This window comes from Salmo salar, chromosome 02 (genome assembly GCF_965601325.2).
Source record: "Salmo salar chromosome 02, fSalSal1, whole genome shotgun sequence".
Classification (NCBI taxonomy): Eukaryota; Metazoa; Chordata; class Actinopteri; order Salmoniformes; family Salmonidae; genus Salmo; species Salmo salar.
This window is the reverse complement of record NC_138292.1, coordinates 29990500-30015972: the sequence shown is the minus strand read 5'-3', so window position 1 is coordinate 30015972 and position 25473 is coordinate 29990500. Positions and strand designations below refer to the sequence as shown.

Sequence of the window (25473 nt, the reverse complement as noted above, 5' to 3'; positions counted from 1 at the left end):
AGCCGGTAGCTTTTATCTTCTTACAGTATCTGGGGGCCAGGGCCCTCTGGGTACGTGCGGCTTCAGTGAAACAGATACACACACATATAATCTCTCACAAACACAGATGACACACACCCTCACTCACCTGGCAACACGATCACTACTGTGAGAATAGGACAGGTAAAAAAAAAAGTTGTGGGTGAAAAGGACATTCTGTAATACATATTATTCCCAGGCCACCGACTGGAATGTTTTAATTACTATTGAACTGGTAGGACCGCAGTCTGTGGGTTGGTTGGAGGAACTCTTCTCTGGTACATTCTTTCCTCCAAGCCTCTGTCCTGATTCCTGTCCATGCCCTCTCAGCAATGTGACAGCTCACTGATAACTGACAGTTGTGTGGATTGCGACTATGCATGTCCTTATCAGTTCTACTGAGAATAAATATGTATTGTATAGGTATGTATTGGACATATAGTACTGTCATATTAGAGAAATTGCACAAACTCGTGAAAGGTTATTTTTATGGTTTATTGTCCTCTTAACAAAATATGAATCCATCAGCAGTATTAGGGTCCATGCATGGCCGGGCCGCCAGAAAACGTGGAGAGATGGCATTTACCACAACACTTTTCAATCACCATTTTTGATTTAGTTTAATAAAATATATCAACGCAAAACGTTAAAAAGAGGGGGAAAGTGCTGTATTTTAGACTGATTTGCCTCATGATTTGTCAACTCGACAAGTTCTCTATCCTTCACGCTGGAGTGCTGCTACAGGCTCTTTGCTCTTAACCAATCACCTTCACAGAAATCGCAGGTCACGCGGACTGGGCACAACGCACAAAGTTATGGTAGTCTCCACTGTCCTCTGGTATTTATTTAACAAGCCTGATAACACGTCACACCAGACAGACAAGCAAAAACTCTTCCATAAATGTATCAGCCTATACACTTAAACATTAGCGATATGACATGTTGTATTGCATGGAAACAATATAATTTTTCAGTCAGATCAACTGTAGGTTACTAATGGCTGCAGCTGCATAATCTATTTTGTTGAAGGAAGCGGCAACGTTGTGTATTATTAGTCAATTTGTTTGTGTGAAAATGTGAATTGGATCAAATGTGGTTTATATTCCAAATGGACTGACTAGACTACCTAAACTTTTTCAATCCAGAATGATTAACTGGAATTAATCGATAAACCTAACAGACTGAGTAAATGTTTAATTAGACCTAGAGTTGCATAGGGCGGAACTACATGATGTAACGAACCCACATACAGAAAGCTTTGTACAATCATGTTGCTTTCTCTGTGTATGGGAAACAACCCTAGTCCTTCTTTAAAATATAACTAATATGTAAAGTACAAGATTGCTGCAGTTTGATAGTGTTTTCATCTTCCCCAATGACATTCGTCTTTTTAAACCATGTGACCTGATTATAAAAACTCTGGTCCCATCATAGCCCATATTAAACCTTTTTACAACAGATTAATCACGTCATACCGTATAAAGTCCCGAGTTTTACCTGGTTAGGTTACCAGAACAGGAAAGACTACAGCCCCAGAATTATTTTTCGCCACTACACTCTAGGACGTGGTGTTACCTCTGTTGCACAGGAGTGAGTGCGCAACATGTTGACAAAACAAAAATGTATTTGGCCTCACAAAAATGTTTCTCAGTTAATTTTCTCAGTAAAACAAACTAGTTAAGAATACCGGATTTCCACTGTAGCCTAATCAAAATCGTTTTCCCGTTTCTCGTCGGTCATGGGGGATGTAAAATATGCCACATTGCATGGACTCTGAAACGCTATGTTTAAAAAGCGCGAATCAATCTGAGGTGCGCCTGCGCAGCCTGGCCCTGGGGACAAGGTTACAAAAATGCCCTACTGCTGCGAACGCGCTTAAATTGTATAAACCATCAGTATTCCTCGAGCACGACGTGAATAAAAACCCCCCGCGGAAACGTGTGTTTGTCTTCCGCGTGTCTTCTATTGGGACAGTAGGGGATATTCGGGTGCGCATTGCACACAGAGCGAATTTTACTTCGCTCTGCCGGCTAGCCATCATACACCCTTATTTTTGAGAATAGTTGTGAATTGACTGCAAGAAACTCCCTGGGGCCAAGGATTTCATAGTAGCCTACACCGACTGTGGATTTTGTGACATTGGCATACAATGACAACTTCCACCCGTACAATGACAGGTAGGGAATACTGCGCGCTCTGTGCAGTGCGTGGAGTTATAGTTGGAGTTCAAAGAGGTTGCTATATTGCCTACTGCAGAATACAGTGCCTACCCTTGTATTGCCATTTGATCATGTTAATTTAATGTTATACCATAATCTGAGTGGCATAGTTAGAAACAAGTCATTATTTGGTTTTCTCTGTGTAATACATAGCTGCGTAATTATTTGTTGTTGTATTCATATTTGGAACCTCTGTGAGACATGTTTGCATATCTGAAGTGTACATTACTTTCCACAGGCATATATATTATGCACTGTTGCATGCAAGATCTGTCTCACCTTGTAAGCATAGAAAGGATTATAGAGGACCATGAATGGTGGACAATGCTTGACCTTGATGGACACAAACTTGGCTACTTTTTTCATTTGTGATTGACCAGCCTGTGAACAGAACAACATGCTCTCTGCCCCTCCAGGATTTACAGATAGAAATGCATTGCTGCACAGCAAACCCACCATTTATATTTACTGCAATATTTGCTAGTCCTTCATAGGAATACTTTTTTTGTGCCCAGGCTTTGTTGCTAGGTACTTGAGTGTTATTCAATGTCTCCTTTTTGTTAAAGGGGCAATCTGGGATTGTTACATAGATTTGAGGACTTTTGAGTTAATGGCATGTAGCCATTGCTTCATGAAGAATATTACTTTTAAATGCCTCATGAGTTTAGGTTAACTGTTTTACCCTAGCAGAACCCAAAATAGAATCTTGTTTGTAAACAATGTTATTCTAAACAAAACCTATATGGTTTCATAACTATCATTTTGATATCATTAACGGTCAGTCCTTGCATCCATGGCTCTGTTTATGTTTACATTTCTCCAGCCCCAACCCTCAGCTGTTTACCAGTTGTTTTTCCAATCCCAGATTGCCCCTTAAAACATTTCCACTTGGCTTCCTCCTGACTCCCTGTGATAGCTATATAAACATTTGTTTGGAATAACAACCTTATTTACTGGGCTTTTTTGGTGTTTTATTTCAGAATTGTGTCTAATCAAGCACAGCGTTTCAACTCTAGATGAGTAGGACTTTGGCCTCGTGCCTTCTCACACGGCTGGAGGTGTATGTTTATTCCCTGTTGTGCGTTAATGCTTACATGCATAGATCCAGACTGTTTGAATGAGTGGGCTTTTGTCTTCTCAGATCCTTTGGATTTCACTGATCCCCAGGTTCTGGGCTATATGCTGGTTCCTCACCGGAACTTCAACCTGATCAATGGGGTACACTCTCCCGACGAGGTCGACCAGATCCAGAACTGGGAGATCCGAGACTCAGACATATTCGCCGTCACTTATCCCAAGTCAGGTGAGTACTGGAGACAGCACGGATATACTTACCTAGAATAGCCAGATGTTTACCGCTTTTAAAACATGCCTGCATAGCTCTTTTCATTTCTTCCTATAAGGTCCTCTAACACAGTTTATCAGCTCAACTGAGTAGATCTCGTTCAGTGAGTTTACTTTGCTTATCTGTTAGTGGGCTCTGTTCTCGACCTATATCAGTCCAGCAGCCCAGATAAGTGAAAGAAATGTCCTAGTTTTTAAGCCAAAAACGGGTATTTTCGCAAATCTCCCTGCGCAGAACCTTGCCTGCATATATTAAGTGGAATGCTGCATGCCCAGTTATTCTCCACTTGGCTGAAAACAATGGTTAAACCAGGCTAGATTAAAGTGTAACAGACACCATGTCCCATAAGCACCGTATCAGGGCAGGAGTAGCACAGTGACGGTAGGCAATGTCCACATTCAAATACACTATATAAACTATGTATGTGGACACCCCTTCAAATGAGTGGATTTGGCTGTTTCAGCCACACCCGTTGCTGACAGGTGTATAAAACCGAGCACACAGCCATGCAACCGTCATAGACAAACATTGGCAGTAGAATGGCCTTACTGAGGAGCTCAGTGACTTTCAACGTGGCACCGTCATAGGATGCCACCTTTCCAACAAGTCAGTTCGTCAAATTTCTGCCCTGCTAGAGTTGCTGGTGCTGTTATTGTGAAGTGGAAATGTCTGGGAGCAACAACGGCTCAGCTGCGAAGTAGTAGGCCACACAAGCTCACAGAATGGGACCGCCGGGTGCTGAAGCACGTAGCACGTAGAAATCGTCTGTCCTCGGTTGCAACACTCACTACCGAGTCCCAAACTGCCTCTAGAAGCAACATCGGCACAAACTGTTCGTCGGGAGCGACATGAAATGAGTTTCCATGGCCGAGTAGTGGCACACAAGCCTAAAATCACCATGCGCAATGCCAAGCGTCGGCTTGAGTGGTGTAAAGCTTGCCGCCATTGGACTCTGGATTAGTGCAAACACGTTCTCTGGAGTTATGAATCACGCTTCACCGTCTGGCAGTCCGAATCTGGGTTTGGCGGATGCCAGGAGACCACTTTCTGCCCCAATGCATAGTGCCAACTAAGGTTTGGTGGAGGAGGAATAATGGTATTGGGCTGTTTTTCATGGTTTGGGCCAGGCTTAGTTCCAGTGAAAGGAAATCTTAATGCTACAGCATACAATACATTTCAGCATGACAATGCCCCTGTGCAAAAAGCGAGGTCCATACAGAAATTGTTTGACGAGATCGGTGTGGAAGAACTTGACTGGCCTGCACAGAGCCCTGACCTCAACCCCAACGATCACCTTTGGGATGAATTGGAACGCCGACTGCAAGCCAGGCCTAATTGGCCAACATCAGTGCCCAACCTCACTAAGGCTCTTGTGGCTGAATGAATGCAAGTCCCCGCAGCAATGTTCCAACATCTAGTGGAAAGCCTTCCCAGAAGAGTGGAGGCTGTTATAGCAGCAAAAGGGGACCAACTCCAAATTAATGCCCCATGATTTTGGAATGAGATGTTCGACGAGCAGGTGTCCACATACTTCTGGTCATGTAGTGTAGAATCCCTGAGAAACAAAAGTTCACATTTCCCCCCATCAAAATAACCCCTGAATTGTCAGTAAAACAGTGTGTGGGTGTTATCAAATCAAGGTAGTGCAGTGAGGTGAAAGGGCCAAGCTATCCAGTATTGTACATTGTATGGTAGGACTGACTTGCCATATTGTCCCTGCATGGACAATTCATGTTTAAATTAAATTGAATTGAAATGACCTCTGGGTGACCTGCAGTGTCCACTCTGCTGTGATTGACAGGGACGATCTGGATGCAGCAGATTCTGACTCTGATAGAAGCCAAAGGTGACGTCACTCCAAACACAGAGCATCTCAACGCACAGTGCGTCCCATGGATCGAGCTGATTGGCAGTGAGAAGGAGTTTAACGCCACCCTTTCCCCCAGGCTACGGGTCACCCACCTGCAGTACAAGTTCATGCCGCTCGCTGTCAGACAAAAGAGGGGAAAGGTCTGTGGAGTGCATGGATCATTTTGGTAACACTTGGGTATTATTCTGTGGTATTAGCACTTAGCATAATTAGCACTTTGGTACTGGTGTTAGCCTGCAGGTATAATGCTTTATTACTTATGTATGAGCCTTTATAATGCCTTAAGGATTTTAATATATTATATATCTCAATACTCTAAATGGTCGGTATACATGCTTATTATAAGTCTTAGAATGCATAATACCTGCAGGCTTTAAATGTTACCCGAAGTCTATCACTATTCGTCATTACCTTCAGGATTACTTTCATTAAAGTATTACTACTGATATTGATATAGTTTTTTATAGTCAATCTATTGATATGCAGTATGACCTTGCTTCCCTAAGGTGATCTATGTGGCCAGAAACCCTAAGGATGTTCTCGTGTCCTATTACCACTTCCACAAATATGCAGCCATGCTGGAGACGCCGAAGGACTTCAATGATTTCTTTGAGAAATTCATGGAAGGGAAAGGTAAGACGAATGTGAGCCGTTGGTCCTGTTAAGGACTATGCATTTCGTACATGATGTGCAAAGCGAAGTATTTTTTTCTATGGGGAGCTGGCACCAGCCAACAACGCTTTAATTGTGATTATTTTTAAATGAATGATGTCGAAAGCCTTCTAAACACTTTTGCCTGTAGTATCCTTAGGTTCAGCTGTGCTTTCATGGTGGTAGGCTGTGTATGAAGTATCCATTTGAGTCTTTGCTGTGTGTGTTGCAGTTTTTGGGAACTGTTGGTTTGAGCACATCAAGACGTGGTACGCTAATAGAGACAACATGAACTTCCTGTACATCACATATGAAGAGATGATCAAGGTACCAACAGTGGCAAAACCTACCTGTCCATCTACTTGTCCATCCTGTCCTGTACTCGGAGTTGGCTTGTGAGTTTACATGAGTCTCAAAGCATAAACGGTGTGTGTGTGTTGCAGGACCTGCGCTCCGTGGTGGAGAGGATGTGCAGGTTTCTAGGGAAGGATTTGACAGAGGAGCAGATGGCCAGTGTGGTGGAACACAGCACCTTTAGAACCATGAAACAGAACCCACAGGCTAACTATAAGACGATGCCCGACTCCCTGCTTGACCACAACAAGGGCACATTTATGAGGAAAGGTATGCACGTCACACCTTGTAAGTCATAATATAACGTGATAACAGAATGGTCGCCTGTGTCCTTAGCAATACACTTTGGTATGAGGATTTTTTTTGTGTGTGATTCAGAGAGACCATTGCACAAGCTGCATATTATTTCAGCCTTACTCAAGCCAAGGGCAATCACAAAGGGCTTACAGTACTATACTTGTAACACCAGGCCCCCACACATTTACACTGAACCAATGTTCCAATAGATATACAACCATCTGGATTATAATTTGTGCAAACCTAAAGGACAATTTAAATTGATAATTTCTCTTAAAGGGAAATTCGCCACTTTTCAGCCTCATATTAATGATCTCTAGAACCATACCAGTGTCTACATATGTGAAAACGGCGCGTTAAAAAGCTAAGGTCCTATTGTTCTTTTATCTGTCACATCACAGGGTAGGATTAAAAGTAAGAAACTGTGATTTACAATAAGTTTCTAGCCAGAGGGAGGGTATTTTCTTGCTCCCCACGTCACCACGAATCTCAGTGTTTGATGTTATCGGGTAGAACTTTCTAACTTTAGATGTTTTTATACGAAATGTAGAAATGTGCCATTTTCACATATGTACACGTATTGTGCTGGAGATAATTAAAATGACGTTGAAAAGTGGTGGAATTGCCCTTTAATACTCTTTTACATTATTGACTGATTTCCATCTACACTCTGACAGGGACCATTGGGGACTGGAAGAACCATTTCACTGTTGCACAGAGTGAGAGATTTGATAGTGTCTTCCAGGAGAAGATGAGGGACCTGCCCCTCTCCTTTACGTGGGACATCAATAGTGCCACGTGATGAAATCATAGTCACGTCTTTCAGGGATTTTTTTAAGTCCTTGGGCGGCCCCCCTAAGCATTTTTTGGGAGTCACCTAAGTCCAAACAGTGTAAAAATAACAGCTTTTTTTTTCAGGATGGAAAAACGCTTTCAGAGTGAACTTAAATGACCTGTATTTTTTATTTTTCCACAGCATTGTTGAATACTTGTTTATAATGTACAGAATGTGGCATTTATCCCTTACATAATAGAATCTTTGAGAACGAACAGTCACCTAAATAAAAGCTTGACAGTCAGGGACAATTGAAAAATCCCCAAACAATTAATTTAGCAGTACAGATTTTGTTTGAGCAAAAGAACACAGAATTAGCCATCGCAAAATCCATAGAATTGCAGGAAATTTGCTTTAATACTGAAAATGTTTCTCGGCTCCATGGCAGAATATGTTGAATCACAGGGAATGTGCTTTTAAAACGGCAAATGAGGACCTCTAAAATGTTTTCTAAAATTCAGACCTCTGCACGCCCACCACTTAAGCCCATTATTGATCCAGAAAAAACCCTGCCTTAGAGTTACAAGTTACCCTAGATAACTTAATAAGCTATACCGAACAAAAATGTTTCATGAGTTGAAATAAAAGATACCAGAAATTTTCCATAGGCACAAAAAGCTTATTTCTCTTAAATTTCGTACACAAATGTGTTTACATCCCTTTTGGTGAGCATTTTCCCTTAATCTAATCTATCCACCGGTCTCAAGTTGAGGGTGTGCAATTGGCATGCTGACTGCAGGAATGTCCACCAGAGGTGTTGAATGTTCATTTCTCTACCATAAGCCACCTCCCCCGTTTTAGAGAATTTGGCAGTACGTCCAACTGACCTCACAACCACAGACCACGTGTAACCACACCAGCCCAGGACCTCCACATCTGGCTTATTCACCTGTGGGATGGTCTGAGACCAGCCACCCGGACAGCTGATAAAACTGTGTTTACACAACCAAAGAATTTCTGCACAAACTGTCAGAAACCGTCTCGGGGAAGCTCATCTTTGTGCTCATTGTCCCAACCAGTGTCTTGACCTGAATGCAGTTTGGCGTCATAACCAACTTCAGTGGGAAAATGCTCACCTTTGATGGCCACTGGCACACTGGAGAAGTATGCTCGTCACAAATTAATCCCGGTTTCAAAAGTACTGGGCAGACAGCGTGTATGGCGTTGTGTGGGGTTTGCCGACGTGAACAGAGTGCCCCATGGCGGGGTTATGGTATGGGCAGGCATAAGCTTCGGCCAACAAACACAATTACATTTTATCGATGGCAATTTGAATGAAGAGATACCATTACGAGATCCTGAGGCCTATTGTCGTGCCATTCATCCACCGCCATCACCTCATTTTTCAGCATGATAATGCACAGCCCCATGTTGCAAGGAAGTTCACAATTCCTGGAAGCTGAAAATGTCCCAGTTCTTCCATGGCCTGCATACTCACCAGACATGTCACACATTGAGCAGGTTTGGGATGCTCTGGATCAACGTATGACAGCGTGTCCCAGTGGGCCAACATTCCAAAGGCCACAATCAACAGCCTGATCAACTCTATGCGAAGGAGATGTTGCTCTCCATGAGGCAAATGGTGATCATACCAGATCCTGACTGGTTTTCTGATCCACGCCCTTACCTTTTCTTTTGAAGGTATGTGACCAACAGATGCAAATCAATAGATTAGGGCCTAATGAATTTCAATTGACTGATTTCCTTATATGAACTGTAACTTAGTAAAATTGTTGCATTTAGGTTCACTGTAGTATCTATAAAACAATATGTCAATTGTTTTCTATTTGAAGGAGGGAAAAATAGTTTGGCAAGTGTACAGTAACTTCAAACGCTGTACCCACATGGTTTCAGTCGGTTTTGAATGTGTATATAAAAAAGTGTTTAAAGAATTGAAATATATAAAGAGCAATTGTCTTGACTCATTTTAGCTGTATGTGATTGAATAAGGAAACAGTGAATTCAAGGTTATGTTCCGCTGCCCTCTGTGGGCAAGTCAGGGTTTCTACAACTGCCTTGTGAATTCCAAGCCGGCAAGCACTTATTCCCTATTATCTAGATGAAGTGATGGCAATGTAAAGTCCTTAGTCTCCCACATCCAAGAAAAGTACTCAACACAATTCACAGAAATGCAAATTATAGATCTTTCATTCTCATTGAAAGCAAGTCTATGAAGCAGTAGATCTGTTCCATATGCACTATTTCTATGCTTCCTGTTTTAAGTTTAATTATTGCATCTTTCAGTTTTGTACACCAGTTTACGGAAGAGACATTTCACAGCAGTTTAGATGGTACAATGATTCTCTACACTATACTTGCTTGTCTTGTCACAAACTGAAATTAAGCAAACTAGAATTTTTGCGACCAGGAAATGGCGTAGATGTCTGCATAGTGCATCTTTAATGGCATCAGGGTATAAATCAATTCATTGACCAGGGCGTATAAATGCCTTGAGGTGATTCTGTGTTTACAGCCAACTGGAGTTATAGTTCATGTCTAGAACATAAATGTGGGTGTTACTGGATGTCTTTCTTCTCTGGGCCTGGTTACATACAGTGACTTCCCTTCCTGTGATGATCCCCTCCTGTTAGTATCGGTTGCGTTCAAAGTCATAAATATTAGTCGTGCTGCGCATCTCAGAAGAATTCTATATCACATTGATGTCGTTCCTGAGATGCTAAATACTTCTCCAGGCGTTGAGGGATCTGAATCTGTGCAACACAGCGTGACTGCAATAAAGATGATCTGGGACCGGACCTGGTTTCAAATACTATTTGAAATAATTTCAAATGCTTTCTTCTGGGCTTGATTTGCGCCTGTCAAGCACATGGAACCAATAAAATAGTCACAACACTGCAATCCCCACCGATCTGGCACTCCAGGCAGGCTAGAGCAAATGCTCAAAGTATTTTAAATAGTATTTGAAAACAGGTCTGCCTTTTCTTCTTCCTAGTTCAGTCCTCATCACTGCCCAGTGCCAGAGGGTCAAAGTCAGGGTCATCTTCATCCAGGTCGAGTTCCTCAAGGTCCTGGAAGAGGGACTCGTCCACTTCAACACTATTTCCAGCTGAACGGGAGGAAAGAGCAAAGTTATTGTACAACCTTTTACAGATCCCCCTCGCTAATCACCATACTGCTCTTAAATTAGACATGCACACACTACAGTTGTATCACTCCACTATACTTACAATCTTCCAGGAACTGTATATCTGATGTGTCAAGATTGTGATCGGTCTCAAATAGCTTTTTTCCTGGTAGAGAGAGGGGAGAAAAAAAAAAAAAGTGTTAATCATGTACAAATGCCAAGACGCTCAACCATTGAACCTTGTTTCAAATGGTGGGCTGGACCTCGCTTTACATGCACTGACAGCTACATTGGTATGTGTTCATATAAAGTCCTTCTGGGCAACCTCCCTCTACCTCTGTAGCATGCTCTCCTTCACCACTAGCAGTTACCAGACATGGTCTTCAAGGTGGTTGCTACTTAAAGTCCCCAGGGCCATTACCAAGTTAAGACTACCTTTTCCTACTGTGCACTAGATGCATGTAACTAACAATGTTCAGGAGGAGTGTAAATGTTTCCTGTAGGCCGGATCGTGTTTCACATTTTGTAAAACTGCTGCCGCTTTCTTGGCCAGGTCTCCCTGGCAAGAGACTCAATGGACTTTTCCTGGTTAAATAAAAGAAATGCAGAAACTTGAAGCACTTGGGTTTATGTTTTTACTGTACATGATGGCAGAGATGTAGCATCCATGTTAGGGTTGAATATTTTCCTGGTATTTTACAAAATGTTCCATCCTGAGAATAAATCACTTTTCTTCCGGTAACCCGGTATTTCCCGCCAAAACCATAAGTGCCATTCAAAAACATCAAAGCATATAAATAGGCCTGTCTGGATTTGTTTAGAGCTTTGATTGAAAATTCAAGCCTGATGAGCCATACATTAAAATACATTTAATGAGCAGCACGTGGCCTACAAAGTTGATTGAAATATAATAGGGTCTGTTTGTATAATTAGTAGGCTGACGCATATACCTTTTCATAATATATCCCCAAATGTTAACCTACCTACATTGTTGAAAGCGAGGAAGGAATGAATCAACAGTTAAATAAGTTATCATTCTGAAGACATCCTTGAATAATACAGGACTAGAATTAGATGCAGAAGGCTTTCACTTCTCTTCACAAAGATTGAATGGTTATGGGTCTGAACAAATAACTGCTATATCCTACTGGCATCACACATTGACTTATTTCAAACTACCCGTGAGTTTTATTGGCTGCTGTATTCAACTTTCAGCAAACAAGAGCTTGCGTCCCTCTTAAAATAATCTATTGGTATAAGAAATGCTATGAAAAATCATGTCCAGCAAGCTATTCTAGTCTAGCTTTTCCTGCATGGGAAAGGAGAGAGGCCAGCGGCGGACCCATGCATGCTTATTGCGCAAGAGACAGAGGCTATAAGTTAGAAGATTATTATGCATAACCCATCATTAATTAGCTAAATATAAGGCTAATACTGCATTGAATTTATGACCTGAAAAAGGTAGGCTAGGACATTAGAACAGGATTATCTATTTTGGATGCAATTTGAATAGAGTTCATGGAGAGCGAGAGAGAGAGTGCACTGATTTAAAGCAATGATATTCAAGTGATAGGCTGTTTTAAAACCACAGCTGAAATAAAATTTAAAAAAATTGGGTGACCCCTGAAAACCAGATGTTGATGGGTAAATTAGAGCAGGTCTTTATTACTGTAGCATAGACTATGCTGCGACAAATGTAGGCCTACCGTTAGGATAATGACTTAAGTGTTCCACTCTGAAATTGTAAGATGGGGGAAATGTTTGATAATTATGAGAAGATAAAACCAGGATGGGGGTAGATCTGTTAGTATTGTAATACTATGATGTTATATTCTTTAGTAGGGATGTAAACAGAGTGAAGTTGTAGAGTAGATAATAGAAAATCATTAGAGGGTTTCAAACCAAGAGGGTCCCAACAGGGGAGGTGAAAGCCTTGAAGAATGTGACAACTTTTATGGTTCTTTGTGGTTAGTGGAAAAGTACTGGTTGTTTGAGAAGTGAGTGGTCTAAAGATAGGAATGTATGTGTGTATTATAAAAGGACTGAGTCCTCATTTTTTACTTGAGAGCCCTTATGAATAAAGATCTTTGAACCTTTTTTATAAAATCTGAGACGTTGCCCAATTATTACTGAATCAAGGGTCTTAGAAACCTCGTTGAATTGGTTAAAGATTAAATGCATTATTGGGATTAAAAATTCCCATAACACCTACCTATCACTAGAAGAAAATTGACCATGAGATGATTGGTCTACATGCATTGTGAACTGCGCTCCATACTGAGATGGGTTGTCTGTCCCCACACTGAGCACTGATGAGTTATCATACAGAGGCCATAGAGAAGCCAGATTTAGACTTTGCATATCATTTAATAGTTCCATTTCACGCCAAGCTGTTTATATTAAATTATTTATATGATGTACCAGTGTCTCACAGTTATTTATCCTGGGAAAAGGGAGTGGTTTTGGGCTGTAAATCCCAGTAAGTCTCAGTAACCAGGTTCCCACTATTCAACCCTAATCCAGATGGCTCTTGGTTGGGGATGAAGAGGGGTTTGGGGGGGGGTATACACATACCTGTGAGTTTAATCTTTCCAGCCTGCTGCTGCTCCTCCTCTTTCTGCCGTTTCCTCCTCAACTCAGCCATCTCCAGCTCAAACTTGGCTTTCCATGACAGGAAGTTCTCGATGGTGACTACTGTTCCTTGGAAGAGCACCTTCTCAGCCTCCTCCGCCGCCTCCTCTTTTCGCCTCTTCTCTTCCTCTCTTCTGTTTTTTATCTCGTCAACTAATTCATTCAGTTTGTCCTGAACTGCTGTAACTAGGGTGAATATCATCACCATTCCAAGGTTTTCCTCAGCCTAGAAAAATAAAAACACAGATGTAAGCCCTCTCATTGCCGAGTAAGGCTGAATAGACAGGCCGAGAGAGACAGACGGACAAACAAACATACAGAACCGCAGTAAGGCGAGGATGGTGGAACAGACAGACAGTAAGTAGGGCTGTTTGTAAAGCAAATAGCTGCCGATCTCACTCACGGTAATTGACCGTTTATTAACACATTTAGCATCTCCTGTCTTCCACACATAGCCTACAATCCACTGACGCAGACCTTTGGAACATCCACATTTTAAAAAGTATAATAAATCCATGTAATATAGCCTTCACCATCACAATAAATCCATTCATTTTAGACTGGTCTAAAGAAATATGATATGAAGAAAATGTAGTCTATTTCAGAAGAACAGAATAGCATACTCTGAGTTGTCCTTATGTTAGGCCCTGATCTGGCTATGCCATATGGCTGTGGGCTACACTAGTTAGTTTAGCATTTACTAAGAATCCCGTGGCATTATTTTATAGTATGAAGAATACAATTGAACAAAGCTCAATAAAAACGGGATATTTTCTCCAAATGATTTGACGGAGCGCGCACATGCGGCTATTCTGTGATGAGCGGTTAACAAAAGAAACAGGTACTCCTATATGCTTAATTTAGAGTTATTTATGTAACTAGTTGTGATACAAACGTTGGGCTACATGTTTAGATTTTGAATACATTCTAAAGCTGCATGACGCGACTAATGATGATTTGAAAAAAGTCGCATGAAAAGGCATGAGCTCCACTTTGTTTTTTGCGTAGGCTGTACACACACTTCAGTCTCTTTCACAATTTGACAAGCACTTGATAATGCCTCGAATTTCCCAGCTGCATCCTGTGTGGCCATAATGCCCCTAAAGAAATCCATGCCTTTTGGCTATTATACCCTTAGGCTGCATATAATAATTCACTTTTACCTGCTGCGTGCCGAAGCACCTCTTCGCTACAAGTGAAGACAGACACATCTGGGACGCAACTGCGCGCATCCTTATCAAATTCCGAGAAGCATATTGAAGATATTGGAACAACTGTCCACATTTACTTTTCGTCAGCCAACAAGATGAGTAGGCCTAGCAAACAGCAAAAGCACTAGCCTATATCAATCTACTATCCCCCATAGTACAAAAGTTGACCTATTCTGTGCGGGGAAATAAATATTCCAAACAAAGTCCGGGACAGTTGTAGGATGCAGTAGAGCCCAAATGAATACAACCACTAGTATATAAAAAAAATGTTTAGCTTAAAAAAGGCTATTTCTTCACATTATAAGCGCAGCAATGCACACGGCAAATGTTCCATTAGCATGAAAAAAAAAATCCCAAAAGTGAATACAAAAGCAATCATGCATGTAATACTTTTATTATAAAGGTGCATTTTTATGGTGAAAATGATCTTCCCAAAACTGAAACTCATGCGTTGCGTATGTATGCCAGTTAGGTTCTACACCCGTTGTAAAGCAGATAAAAGGTCCTTCATTTTAAGTAGTTATTAAGGAGCCTTTTGGTCCTAGACTTGTCGCTCCGGGACCGCTTGCCGTCTATGACTTGAGTGACTGGAGTCTGACAATTTTATGGGCTTTCCTCTGACACAGCCTATTAGAGGTCCTGGATTACAGGAAGGTTGGCCCCAGTGATGTACTGGGCCGTACACACTACCCTCTGTAGCGCCTCACGGTCAGATGCCGAGCAGTTGCCATACCAGGCAGTGATGCAACCGGTCCGGATGCTCTCGACGGTGCAACTGTAGAACTTTGAGGATCTGGGGACCCATGCCAAATATTTTCAGTCTCCTGAGGGGGAAAAGGTTTTGTTGTTCCCTCTTCGACTGTCTTGGTGTATTTGGACCATGATAGATCGTTGGTGATGTGGATACCAAGGAACTTGAAACTCCCGACCCGCTCCACTACAGCCCCGTTGACATTAATGGAGGCCTGTTCAGCCCACCTTTTCCTGTAGTCCACGATCAGCTCTTTTGTCTTCCTCACATTGAGGGAGAGGTTGTTGTCCTGGCACCACACGGCCAGTTCTTTGACCTCCTCCCTATAGGCTGTCTCATCTTTGTCAGTGATCAGGCCTACCACTGTTGTGTCGTCAGCAAACTTAATGGTGGTGTTGGAGTCGTCATTGGCCATGCAGTCGTGGGTGAATAGGGAGTACAGGAGGGGACTAAGTACACACTCCTGAGGGGCGCCAGTGTTGAGGATCAGTGTGGCAGATGTGTTGTTACCTACCCGTACCACCTGGGAGCGGCCCGTGAGGAAGTCCAGGATCCAGTTGCAGAGAGAGGTCTTTGGTCCCAGGGTCCTTAGCTTAGTGATGAGCTTTGTGGGCACTATGGTGTTGAATGCTGAGCTGTAGTCAAAGAACAGAATTCTCACATAGGTTTTGTCCAGGTGGGAAAGGGCAGTGTGGAGTGTGATTGCGTCATCTGTTGGGGCGGTATGCGAATTGGTGTGGGTCTAGGGTATCCGGGAGGATGCTGTTTGTGAGCCATGACTAGCCTTTCATGGCTACACACGTGAGTGCAAAGGGGCGGTAATCATTTAAGCAGGTTACCTTCTCTTTCTTGGGCACGGGGACTATGGTGGTCTGCTTGAAACATGTAGGCATTACAGACTCAGTCAGGGAGAGGTTTAAATGTCAGTGAAGACACTTGCCAGTTGGTCCGTGCATGCTTTGAGTATATGTCCTGGTAATCTATCCGGCCCCGCAGCTTTGTGAATGTTGACCTGTTTAAAGGTCTTGCTCACGTCGGCTACCGAGAGCGTTATCACAGTCATCCAGAACAGTTGGTGCTCTCGTGCATGCTTCAGTGTTGCTTGCCACGAAGTGAGCAAAAAAAGGCATTGAACTCGTCTGGTAGACTCGCGCCACTGGGCAGCTCGCATCTGGGTATCCTTTTGTAGTTTTCAAGCCCTGCCACATACAACGAGCGTCAGAGCCGGTGTAATAGGATTCAATCTTAATCCTGTATTGACGCTTTGCTTGTTTGATGGTTCGTCTGAGGGCTTAGCGCGATTTCTTATAAGCGTCCAAATCAGTGACCCGCTTCTTGAAAGCCGCAGCTCTAGCCTTTAGCTCGTTGCGGATGTTGCCTGTAATCCATCTGGTTGGGATATGTACGTATGGTCATGACGTCGTCGATGCACTTATTGATGAAGCCGATAACTGAGGTGGTATACTCCTCAATGCCATTGGATGAATCCCGGAACATATTCCAGTCTGTGCTAGCAAAACAGTCCTGTAGCGTTGCATCCGCGTCATCTAACCACTTCCATATTGAGTGAGTCAATGGTACTTCCTGCTTTAGTTTTTGCTTGTAAGCAGGAATGAGGAGGATAGAAGTATGGTCAGATTTGCCAAATGGAGGGCTGGGGAGAGCTTTGTATGCATCTCTGTGTGTGGAGTAAAGGTGGTCTAGAGTTTTTTTTTTTTTCCCTCTGCTTGCACATGTGACATGCTGGTAAAAATTTGGTAAAACTAATTGAGGTTTGCCTGCATTGAAGTCCTGGGCCACTAGGAGCACCGCTTCTGGGTGAGCATTTCCTTGTTGGCTTATGGCCTTATAGAGTTGGTTAAGTGCGGTCTTAGTGCCAGCATCGGTCTGTGGTGTAAATAGACAGCTTCGAATAATATAGATGAGAACTCTTGGTAGATAGAGTACCTTATGATAAGCTGTAAGCCACACTAACTTAGGCGAGCAATACCTCGAGACTTCTTTAATATTAGACATCGCGCACCAGCTGTTATTGACAAAAAGACACCCACCCCTCGTCTTACCAGACGTAGCTTCTCTGTTCTGCCAGTGCATTGAAAATCCCTCCAGCTCTATATTATCCGTGTCGTTGTTCAGCCACGACTCAGTGAAACATATGATATTACAGTTCTTAATGTCACGGATAATCGTAAGTTATCAATTTTATTTTCCAATGATTGCATGTTAGCAAGTGCAATTGATGGCAGTGGGAGTTTATTCGCTTGCCTACGGATTCTCAAAAGGCAGCCCGATCAGCGTCCTCTTTTCTTCACACAAATGTCTGGGATCTGGGCCTGTTCCGGGAGAGTAGTATATCTTTCTCGTCAGACTCCTTAAAGGAAAAAGCTTCTTCCAGTTCGTGGTGAGTAATCCCAGTTCTGATGTCCAGAAGTTATTTTTCAGTCATAAGAGACAGTAGCAGCAACATTATGTACAACATAAGTTACAAATAAAATAGCACAATTGGTTACGGGCATGTAAAACGTCAGCCATCTTACCACATCATTCACAAGTGATAATATCTCATTCACAAGTGATAATATCTCATTCACAAGTGATAATATCTCATTCACAAGTGATACTATCATTCACAAGTGATACTATCATTCACAAGTGATACTATCATTCACAAGTGATACTATCATTCACAAGTGATATGCTAATATTGTCACCCATCACACTATTCTTGATTTAATCTAGTGTTAACATATACTAAATAATATATGTGAAATTTGTTTTGGAATGGACCATTATGCACCTGTCTCGAAACAGGGGCAGCATGTCATCTATGCTAATGGAGGACGCTTTTCCCGTGGTTGATTTTCATGCCACCCAGGTAGGCTATACTCCTGTTTTAAAGAGAAGCAATGTGCTTAATATTAAGAAGGTTGAGAAATAAATATAGTAGGCCTAGCCTATAGAAAGCTAATGGGATCCTCTATTTAAGAGGCCATCACTGTTTTCTCATGCAATTGCATAGCCTATAGAAATGTTGCGCACCATGAGCTCATGGGGTCTCATGAAGTGTTTGATTTGATTTCCGATTACATTGATGTCAGAGTGATTTGAGGGACAATAGAGTGCTGAGTACCAGGCAGTTAGCAAGTTTGATAAGCTGCTAATGACCATGAGCAGCATCAGAGCTTGGAGAAGCCTAATTACAGTGACTAAACGGTGTGTAACAGACCTGCTGCTGCAGTAAGGTGAGGATGCCCTCTGCGTCTGAATCCTCCAGGTTCTCCTGGGAGTAGATCTCCCACAGTGGCACCTCATCTGGATACTTCTCCACATAGGTGAACTGTAGTGTCACTTCAACCGCTACAATAACACAGAAGCATTAGGTTGACAAATAAACAATAATATAATAAAACGATTGCCAGGTCCCAGATCCGTAAATTCTTTAATTAGCCAACTCGACTGACTTGTCATGTCATATGGGACCAGGCTAGTGTAGTCCAACAGAGCTACACAAGACTCGGGCAAGAGAGTGATAGGTTAGGTTACTGCTTACTTTCATCGTTTTCCCCTGCGTCCGATGTCACAGTGATGGTGAAGCTGGTGGGCACCTCTGATAGCACTACAGGAGGGCCAAAACAAATATTAAAGTCAGCACAGCAGTCACATCATTGTCATGCAAATTAACGAAAAGCAAACAGTTCGAACAGAAAGTGGATCCCGTTGCTCTAAAATAATTTCGCTATTGAAAAGTGGAAGATGTTAACCATGATCAACTCACCTACTGGAGAGCCTGAATGGTAAGATGTGTGGCACTGTCAGTGCAGTTGAGTTTGTTGAACTAGCTAACTAACTTTGAGTGTGTGGTGATCGAGGGCGTTTCACTATGTGATCGTTAGCTAAGACAATTTCTCCTAGATGTTCAGGGTTGTTGGCTTGCTAACTAGCTAGCCAGCTAAATTGGCACCACACTGCTAACCTGAGTTAGCTAGCTAGCGTTCTCCAGCTTGGAAACCAACCGAGACAGACTCGCAGAAAACTCACCTGTAAACGAGTCCGGGTAAATTGACTCTATAGCTTCCAGCTCGTTTCGCTGCTCCTCGGCGTAATCTGTCATTTTCTTCTACTATGGTCCATCAATGAGCTAGCAAAGTTATCCAACCGGGCACAGACGTGTGCGTGCTCGAAGCAGAAGGGCCCACCAAAGATTTTTATAAAACCGAGATAGACCACAGCTTGTCGTTTCCAATAGGAACAAATTAGTCATAGTGGGCAGAACCAAGCATGCGCTAGCGATATCCTATTGGCGCGTTCTAGTATATTTTTGCCAATTTCCGTTAGGGAACGCCTACTCTGTGAAGTGCACGTGTGCCATACCTCAATTCGCCTTTGCACTCCTAAACAGCGTGATTTTGTAAAACAAAGGGCGAAGTCTACAATACTTAATCCGTTCTGTTCATAACATATTCTAGTTTTGGGAACAGAAAACTGCATTGAGATCAAATGTTTAATTGATGAGAAGATTTGCAAAATGTCGGCCAAAATACATCTCGTTCCATCTTCTCCCACTGCGCGCCAGTGGGCTTCCTCTCACTACTACATTTGGTAGTGAGTGGAAACGCCAACCGGATGCTTCACATTTATGCATCCACTGAAATATCTGTCCGTGGGCCCACTGTTGATCGACTACATCGGCAATCCTTTTTAGTTCTCACTCTGAATCGCAGAAGGTTGGTTTGACAAAGTTTACTAATCGAATGACTAATTATGCAATTATATCTATTAAATACGGATACATTTTCTGTTCAAACATCTTAGGTTATTATCTACTCATTAGTATTATTCGTTCTGTATCATGTATGACATTTTTTATACTTTTCTTCAATATATTATTTTAGTCTAGTAAATTCTTAAAGGACCATCGACATTGGCCTTTTCCTTCATACTGTAGTCATTGGCCTTTTTGCAATTGGTTTGCTCAAATCCTGCATCCTCTCTCCTCCATCCTCTGCAGTGGTGTAGTGGAGGGTATACGCTGTATTACCATATACACACTTATTTTTCAGTGGGCATTGGGTATACAAAGTAATGGAGGGATACGCCGTATCAATTAATAAAACGGATGGAACAGATCAGAATGTTTAGCTTATAATGTTGATAAACTATTATTTCTTCATATTTTAGTTGCAGCAATGTGCACACAGCAGTAAGGCCTACACGCAAATGTTCCTAAATGCAATTTGCAGGAAAACACCTTTATTAAATGCGCACATGTGTAACAGTATAGCTTCTGTCCCTCTCCTCGCCCCAACCTGGGCTTGAACCAGGGACCCTCTGCACACATCAACAACTGACACCCCACGACTAGGATAATGCCTTTGGCTGCTAGACAATGAAAGAAAGTTGAAAGAAAACCAACAGAACAGCAGAACGCATATGAGGAAGTCTTTATAAAATGATTGCCTCCATGTTTCTATGGTGGGATTTTGGCTATAGGCTACTTGAAGAAAGGTAAGACCTGCTTCATAATATGAAGTAAAATGTCCAGGTTTCAAACAATTAAGGAACAGGAAAAATATAGCAATGCTAATGATAGGCCTAACTCTCTTCTGGTAGATGGAAAGGCTTTCCCAAAAACTAGCTACAAAGTAGCCAATGCCTACCTGACAGAATGATATCATGATTATTTGCATCAATCCAGTGGTCATTTGTTTTGCAAACTCCATCTCATGTGCTACAGAAACAAGCTAGCCAAACAGTGCTAGGTGCCTGCACACTTGAATTAAAGGGTAACTACACTCAGAAATAAAAAATGATTACATTTTTCCCAAGCCTTAAAACTGGTCTCATGATGTGTCTCAGCCTCCAGTATTTATGCTGCAGTAGTTTATGTGTCGGGGGCCTAGGGTCAGTCTGTTACATCTGGAGTATTTCTCTTGTCTTATCCGGTGTCCTGTGTGTATTTAAATATGCTCTCTCTAATTCTCTCTTTCTCTCTTTCTGTCTTTCTCTCAGAGGACCTGAGCCCTAGGACCATGCCTCAGGACTACCTGGTATGATGACTCCTTGCTGTCCCCAGTCCACCTGGCCGTGCTGCTGCTCCAGTTTCAACTGTTCTGCCTGCGGCTATGGAACCCTGACCTGTTCACCGGACGTGCTTGTTGCACCCTCAACAACTACTATGATTATTATTATTTGACCATGCTGGTCATTTATGAACATTTTAACATTTTAACATCTTGACCATGTTCTGTTATAATATCCACCCTGCACAGCCAGAAGAGGACTGGCCACCCCTCATAGCCTGGTTCCTCTCTAGGTTTCTTCCTAGGTTTTTGGCCTTTCTAGGGAGTTTTTCCTAGGGAGTTTTTCCTAGCCACCGTGCTTCTTTCACATGCTTTGCTTGCTGTTTGGGGTTTTAGGCTGGGTTTCTGTACAGCACTTTGAGAATATCAGCTGATGTACGAAGGGCTATATAAAAAAATTAATTTGATTTAATTGGTTTAAGCATTGTTATGGACTTAGAACATCAAATGTTGTGGTTTTTCTATTACAAAAATATGACTTTTCACAGAAACCTGTGAATTTATGATTCAGTTGACAGCCTAATTTATCTGTTTCAATAGTAGGCCTATTATTAGCCTACATGCACAGTACAGCTTGGGTTGGCCTGACTGTGAAAGACCAATATGGGATTTATAATTTAGGAAATTTGGGACAAAATTTGAGTATACCACCTCTATACCACTGGTCCTCTGTCCCCTCCGTTTAAAAAAAGTCAAAGGTAATCGAGGAGAGGAGAGGAGGCAAGGAGAGGGAACGTGAACGGAAATGTGCTTGTTTGAAATGAGACAGTCCTTCTCCACTGCACGTCATCAGGCAAATTGTGTTTACAGCGGTGGAATCGTAAAATAAATGTGTAAAGTGATAAAAACAAATGTAGCTAGCTGTGCAAGCCATTTTAAAGATAAAAGGATAAGTAGCATATCGTTTTTAAATGTTTACATGCTTTTGTCCTTTGAGAAAACAATAGCTGATTCAAAGGGATTGTGGCAGATTTCAAAACTCTTCCGCGAAGGACTACAGATAGGATACACGACTAACCTCCGACGAAAGGTGGCTATCGAGAAGGGGAGGACACTCTTCCATTTGCTTACTAATGAATTGGCACTCTCCTCGACCACTCAACCACTTATCGGTTTCCAGGTCACAGAGGATGGAGGAAAGAGGATGGACTTTTAACCAAATGAGAAAGGCCATTGTGAAAGTGTGTGTGTGTGTGTGTGTGTGTGTGTGTGTGTGTGTGTGTGTGTGTGTGTGTGTGTGTGTGTGTGTGTGTGTGTGTGTGTGTGTGTGTGTGTGTGTGAGAGAGAGAGAGAGATGCACCATCGAGAGCAGCTCCAAGGTCCTCTAGAGGCCGCTATTATTTGACGTCAGGATAATAATAGTGCCCTCTAGGGACCTTGGAGCTGCATCGAGAGCATCATGACTGACTGCATCACTGCCTGCTACGGCAGCTGCACCGCCCTCGACCGTGGGTCTACAGAGGGTGGTGAAAACTGCCCAGTCCATAACTGGGGGCAAGCTCCTAGCCCTACAGGAAATTTACACCAAGCGGTGTCTGAGGAAAGCCTGGAAGATTGCCAGAGACTTCAGCCACCCCAGACATGGACTGTTTACTCCCTTACCGCCTGGCATGCGGTACAAGAGCATCAGAGACAGTTTCTACCTCATGGCCATAAGACTGTTGAACAGCTAACCCCTGGCTGCCATCCACCTGCACCTTAAGACTATTTGCACAGAATCTCTGCATTCCCACTTCCACTTCTCTCTCCCTCTCACACACACACACAGGGGCGAAAATCTTATATCAACTTTGGAGGGGACAATTACATTAAATTTTCTCAAGAGCAATTCCTGAGGGGGACACCAAAAGTAATGCTGTAACACATAGCCTACGTTGTAATATGGTAAATGTATATTGAGGAACCAAGGAAATAAGGTGTTTGCCGTACTCCTAACTACCGGTACCCAAAACTACACAACTAATCACAACAGCAATACCATTGCCTTTAACAAATCTTAGTTCAGTCACCAGTTTAAGTTGAGAGTGGGGTATCCATGGCATTTTCCAATTATGTTCCTATTTTACTAGTAAAAAAAATTGAGAACCTTTCATAATGTTGCCAAACAAAGACTCAACAAACTTACCTGAGACTCCCTGTCTCTGCCAGTCTGTCCCTGCATATCTGTCCCCAACTCTGCTGTCTGTGTGCCATCTGTTGCCTGCTCTGCCTAATGACATCATTGTGAAACATTTCCATTAGTATTTCACTTCTTTCTTATGAACATTTTATCAACTAGTCTTTGAGATATTAGGCTATTAGGGTTCTTACTTTGCGTTTTGGTATACTGAAAAATACTCTGATGTCCGTCTTTTTTCTGCCATTTTTCTACCTGGCTGGCTGGCTACACACACACACACACACACACACACACACACACACACACACACACACACACACACACACACACACACACACACACACACACACAGTGTGCAGGTTATTTACAGTAGGAGATGGGCTTCTACCATCTTATCTTCTATCATTCTATATGGGCTTCGATCTAAAAGGTAGCTAGCAAATGTGAAACGGATTGCAGTGACAAGAGTTGACAGCTGTATGAGTTCACCATTTACACAACATATGCTGCAACCTTTTGTCATTTTAATCGTTTGTTTCATATTGGCCAGCTTCCAACAATAGCTGAATTTGCAAAGCTAGCGAGGCACCAATTCCGTTTCAGTGGTGTTTGCTATAATCTTTGCTACCCGGGTTAAATAAAGGTGAAATAAAATAAATAAATAAAAGTTCCCTTGCGACAATTTAGCTTTTGCAACAAGACCATTAAATATATTTAAGACAATCGTAGAACAGAGTGTAGTTCTGTTCAGTTTGGACTTCAGTTTATCACTAACCTTATCACAGGGACTTTGAAGCACTAATTTACAGTAGATACGAACCCTCTGTTACCTTGCCAACTAAGGAACTGGCAGTGGATCAAACCATTGTGAGGCAAAGGGTGGGGGGGCGCAATCTTTTGAAACTTAAAAACGAGCTATTAAGTGTCTATAATCAGCACAATTGCGTATTAGAAATATTATTTAAATTAGATAGTTATGTTTACAGTGATATATTGGGGGGGACAAATCATATTTTTCCCAGGATGGGGGGGTCGTGTCCCCCCCGTCCCCCCTGGGATTTCCGCCCCTGCACACACACACACACACACACACACACACACAACACACACACCTATTTATTATTTACCGCTCTACCTTGCTCCTAACTAGTCACTATTCACTTACTACTTGTAGGGGCAGCAGGTGTTGGGCCAGTAACTGAAAAGTTGCTAGATCGAATCCCCGAGCTGACAAAGTAAACATGTCTTTCTGCCCCTGAACAAGGCAGTTAACCCACTGTTCCTAGGCCATTATTTACAATGATGGCCTAGGAACAGTGGGTTAACAGTGGGTTAATAGTGACTGCCATCATTGTAAATAAGAATTTGTTCTTAACTGACTTGCCTTTTTAAATAAAGGTAAAAAAATATTTAAATATAACAGTACACTGACATAATATATATATATGTTTTACTTATTTTTTTAACTACTTTTTTATTACTGACATAGTATTTTGGAGTGCTGTAGTGTTACCGCTCATTTTATTATTTCTACAATGTTGAGGAAGCTCGCAAGTAAGCATTTCATTTCACCGTTTATCCTGTATCCTGTGCATATGACGAATAAAATATGATTTGAGTGTGTGTGAATTTTTTTTTGATTTATGACAATCAATTTTTACCTTTACATTATCTTCCTACACATTCACTGTAAACTGAATTAAATATACAAATACACAAAGTATGTTCATCTCCATTATCATTAATTCAAAAGTAAGATTATTTAAAAGTTGAGGGTCAGTTTCCAGGACCCAGATTAAACCTATTCCTTAAAAAAGAACTGAGCAATCAACTGAAACTAAGTGCTTTTTAGTCCAAGACTAGGTTTTTCTACATCAATGAAACTGGTCCTTACTGTTCAAACTACATTTTGAACAATTACAACATTCAGTGAAAAAAAATCAACATTCTTTACATACCCTTCAAATAAATTGAAAGCAAACATTTTTTACATAAAAACTTAGCATG

The 25473-nt window shown here is 42.0% G+C and overlaps 2 protein-coding genes across 3 annotated transcripts; one reads left to right on the top strand and one right to left on the bottom strand.

The window, feature by feature from the left end:
- Nucleotides 1-1819: 1819 nt before the first annotated feature.
- Nucleotides 1820-22264, top strand: LOC106579313 (amine sulfotransferase). Of its 2 annotated transcripts, none has more exons than XM_082961608.1 (7): nucleotides 1820-2195; nucleotides 3379-3540; nucleotides 5384-5592; nucleotides 5959-6085; nucleotides 6336-6430; nucleotides 6547-6727; nucleotides 21277-22264. In XM_082961608.1, exons 1-7 carry the CDS (start codon nucleotides 2168-2170, stop codon nucleotides 21318-21320), a joined length of 846 nt encoding a protein of 281 aa, XP_082817734.1. In that variant the 5' UTR covers nucleotides 1820-2167; the 3' UTR covers nucleotides 21321-22264. The 2 variants fall into 2 exon arrangements, with proteins under 2 accessions (XP_082817734.1, XP_014014605.3); XM_014159130.3 differs by lacking the exon at nucleotides 21277-22264 and adding an exon at nucleotides 7432-9510 and having other exon boundaries at nucleotides 1834-2195.
- On the bottom strand, nucleotides 9962-19491 carry rwdd1 (RWD domain containing 1). Its single transcript, XM_014159151.3, has 6 exons — nucleotides 19306-19491; nucleotides 18818-18883; nucleotides 18494-18624; nucleotides 13249-13531; nucleotides 10778-10840; nucleotides 9962-10656 (listed from the first exon to the last, which is right to left on the bottom strand). The coding sequence occupies exons 1-6, from the start codon at nucleotides 19376-19378 to the stop codon at nucleotides 10544-10546; spliced, it is 729 nt and encodes a 242-aa protein (XP_014014626.1). The 5' UTR covers nucleotides 19379-19491; the 3' UTR covers nucleotides 9962-10543.
- Nucleotides 22265-25473: the final 3209 nt, after the last annotated feature.

Excerpts from the sequence above, each read along its gene's own strand:
- rwdd1 (XM_014159151.3), bottom strand. The coding sequence starts at position 19,378 with ATGACAGATTACGCCGAGGAGCAGCGAAACGAGCTGGAAGCTATAGAG. Across the intron at positions 18,884-19,305 it reads TTACCCGGACTCGTTTACAG|TGCTATCAGAGGTGCCCACC; the intron begins GTGAGTTTTCTG and ends GCCCTCCTGTAG. Across the intron at positions 10,657-10,777 it reads TATACAGTTCCTGGAAGATT|CTGGAAATAGTGTTGAAGTG; the intron begins GTAAGTATAGTG and ends CCTCCCGTTCAG.
- LOC106579313 (XM_014159130.3), top strand. The coding sequence starts at position 2,168 with ATGACAACTTCCACCCGTACAATGACAG. Across the intron at positions 5,593-5,958 it reads TCAGACAAAAGAGGGGAAAG|GTGATCTATGTGGCCAGAAA; the intron begins GTCTGTGGAGTG and ends TGCTTCCCTAAG. Across the intron at positions 6,728-7,431 it reads GGGCACATTTATGAGGAAAG|GGACCATTGGGGACTGGAAG; the intron begins GTATGCACGTCA and ends ACACTCTGACAG.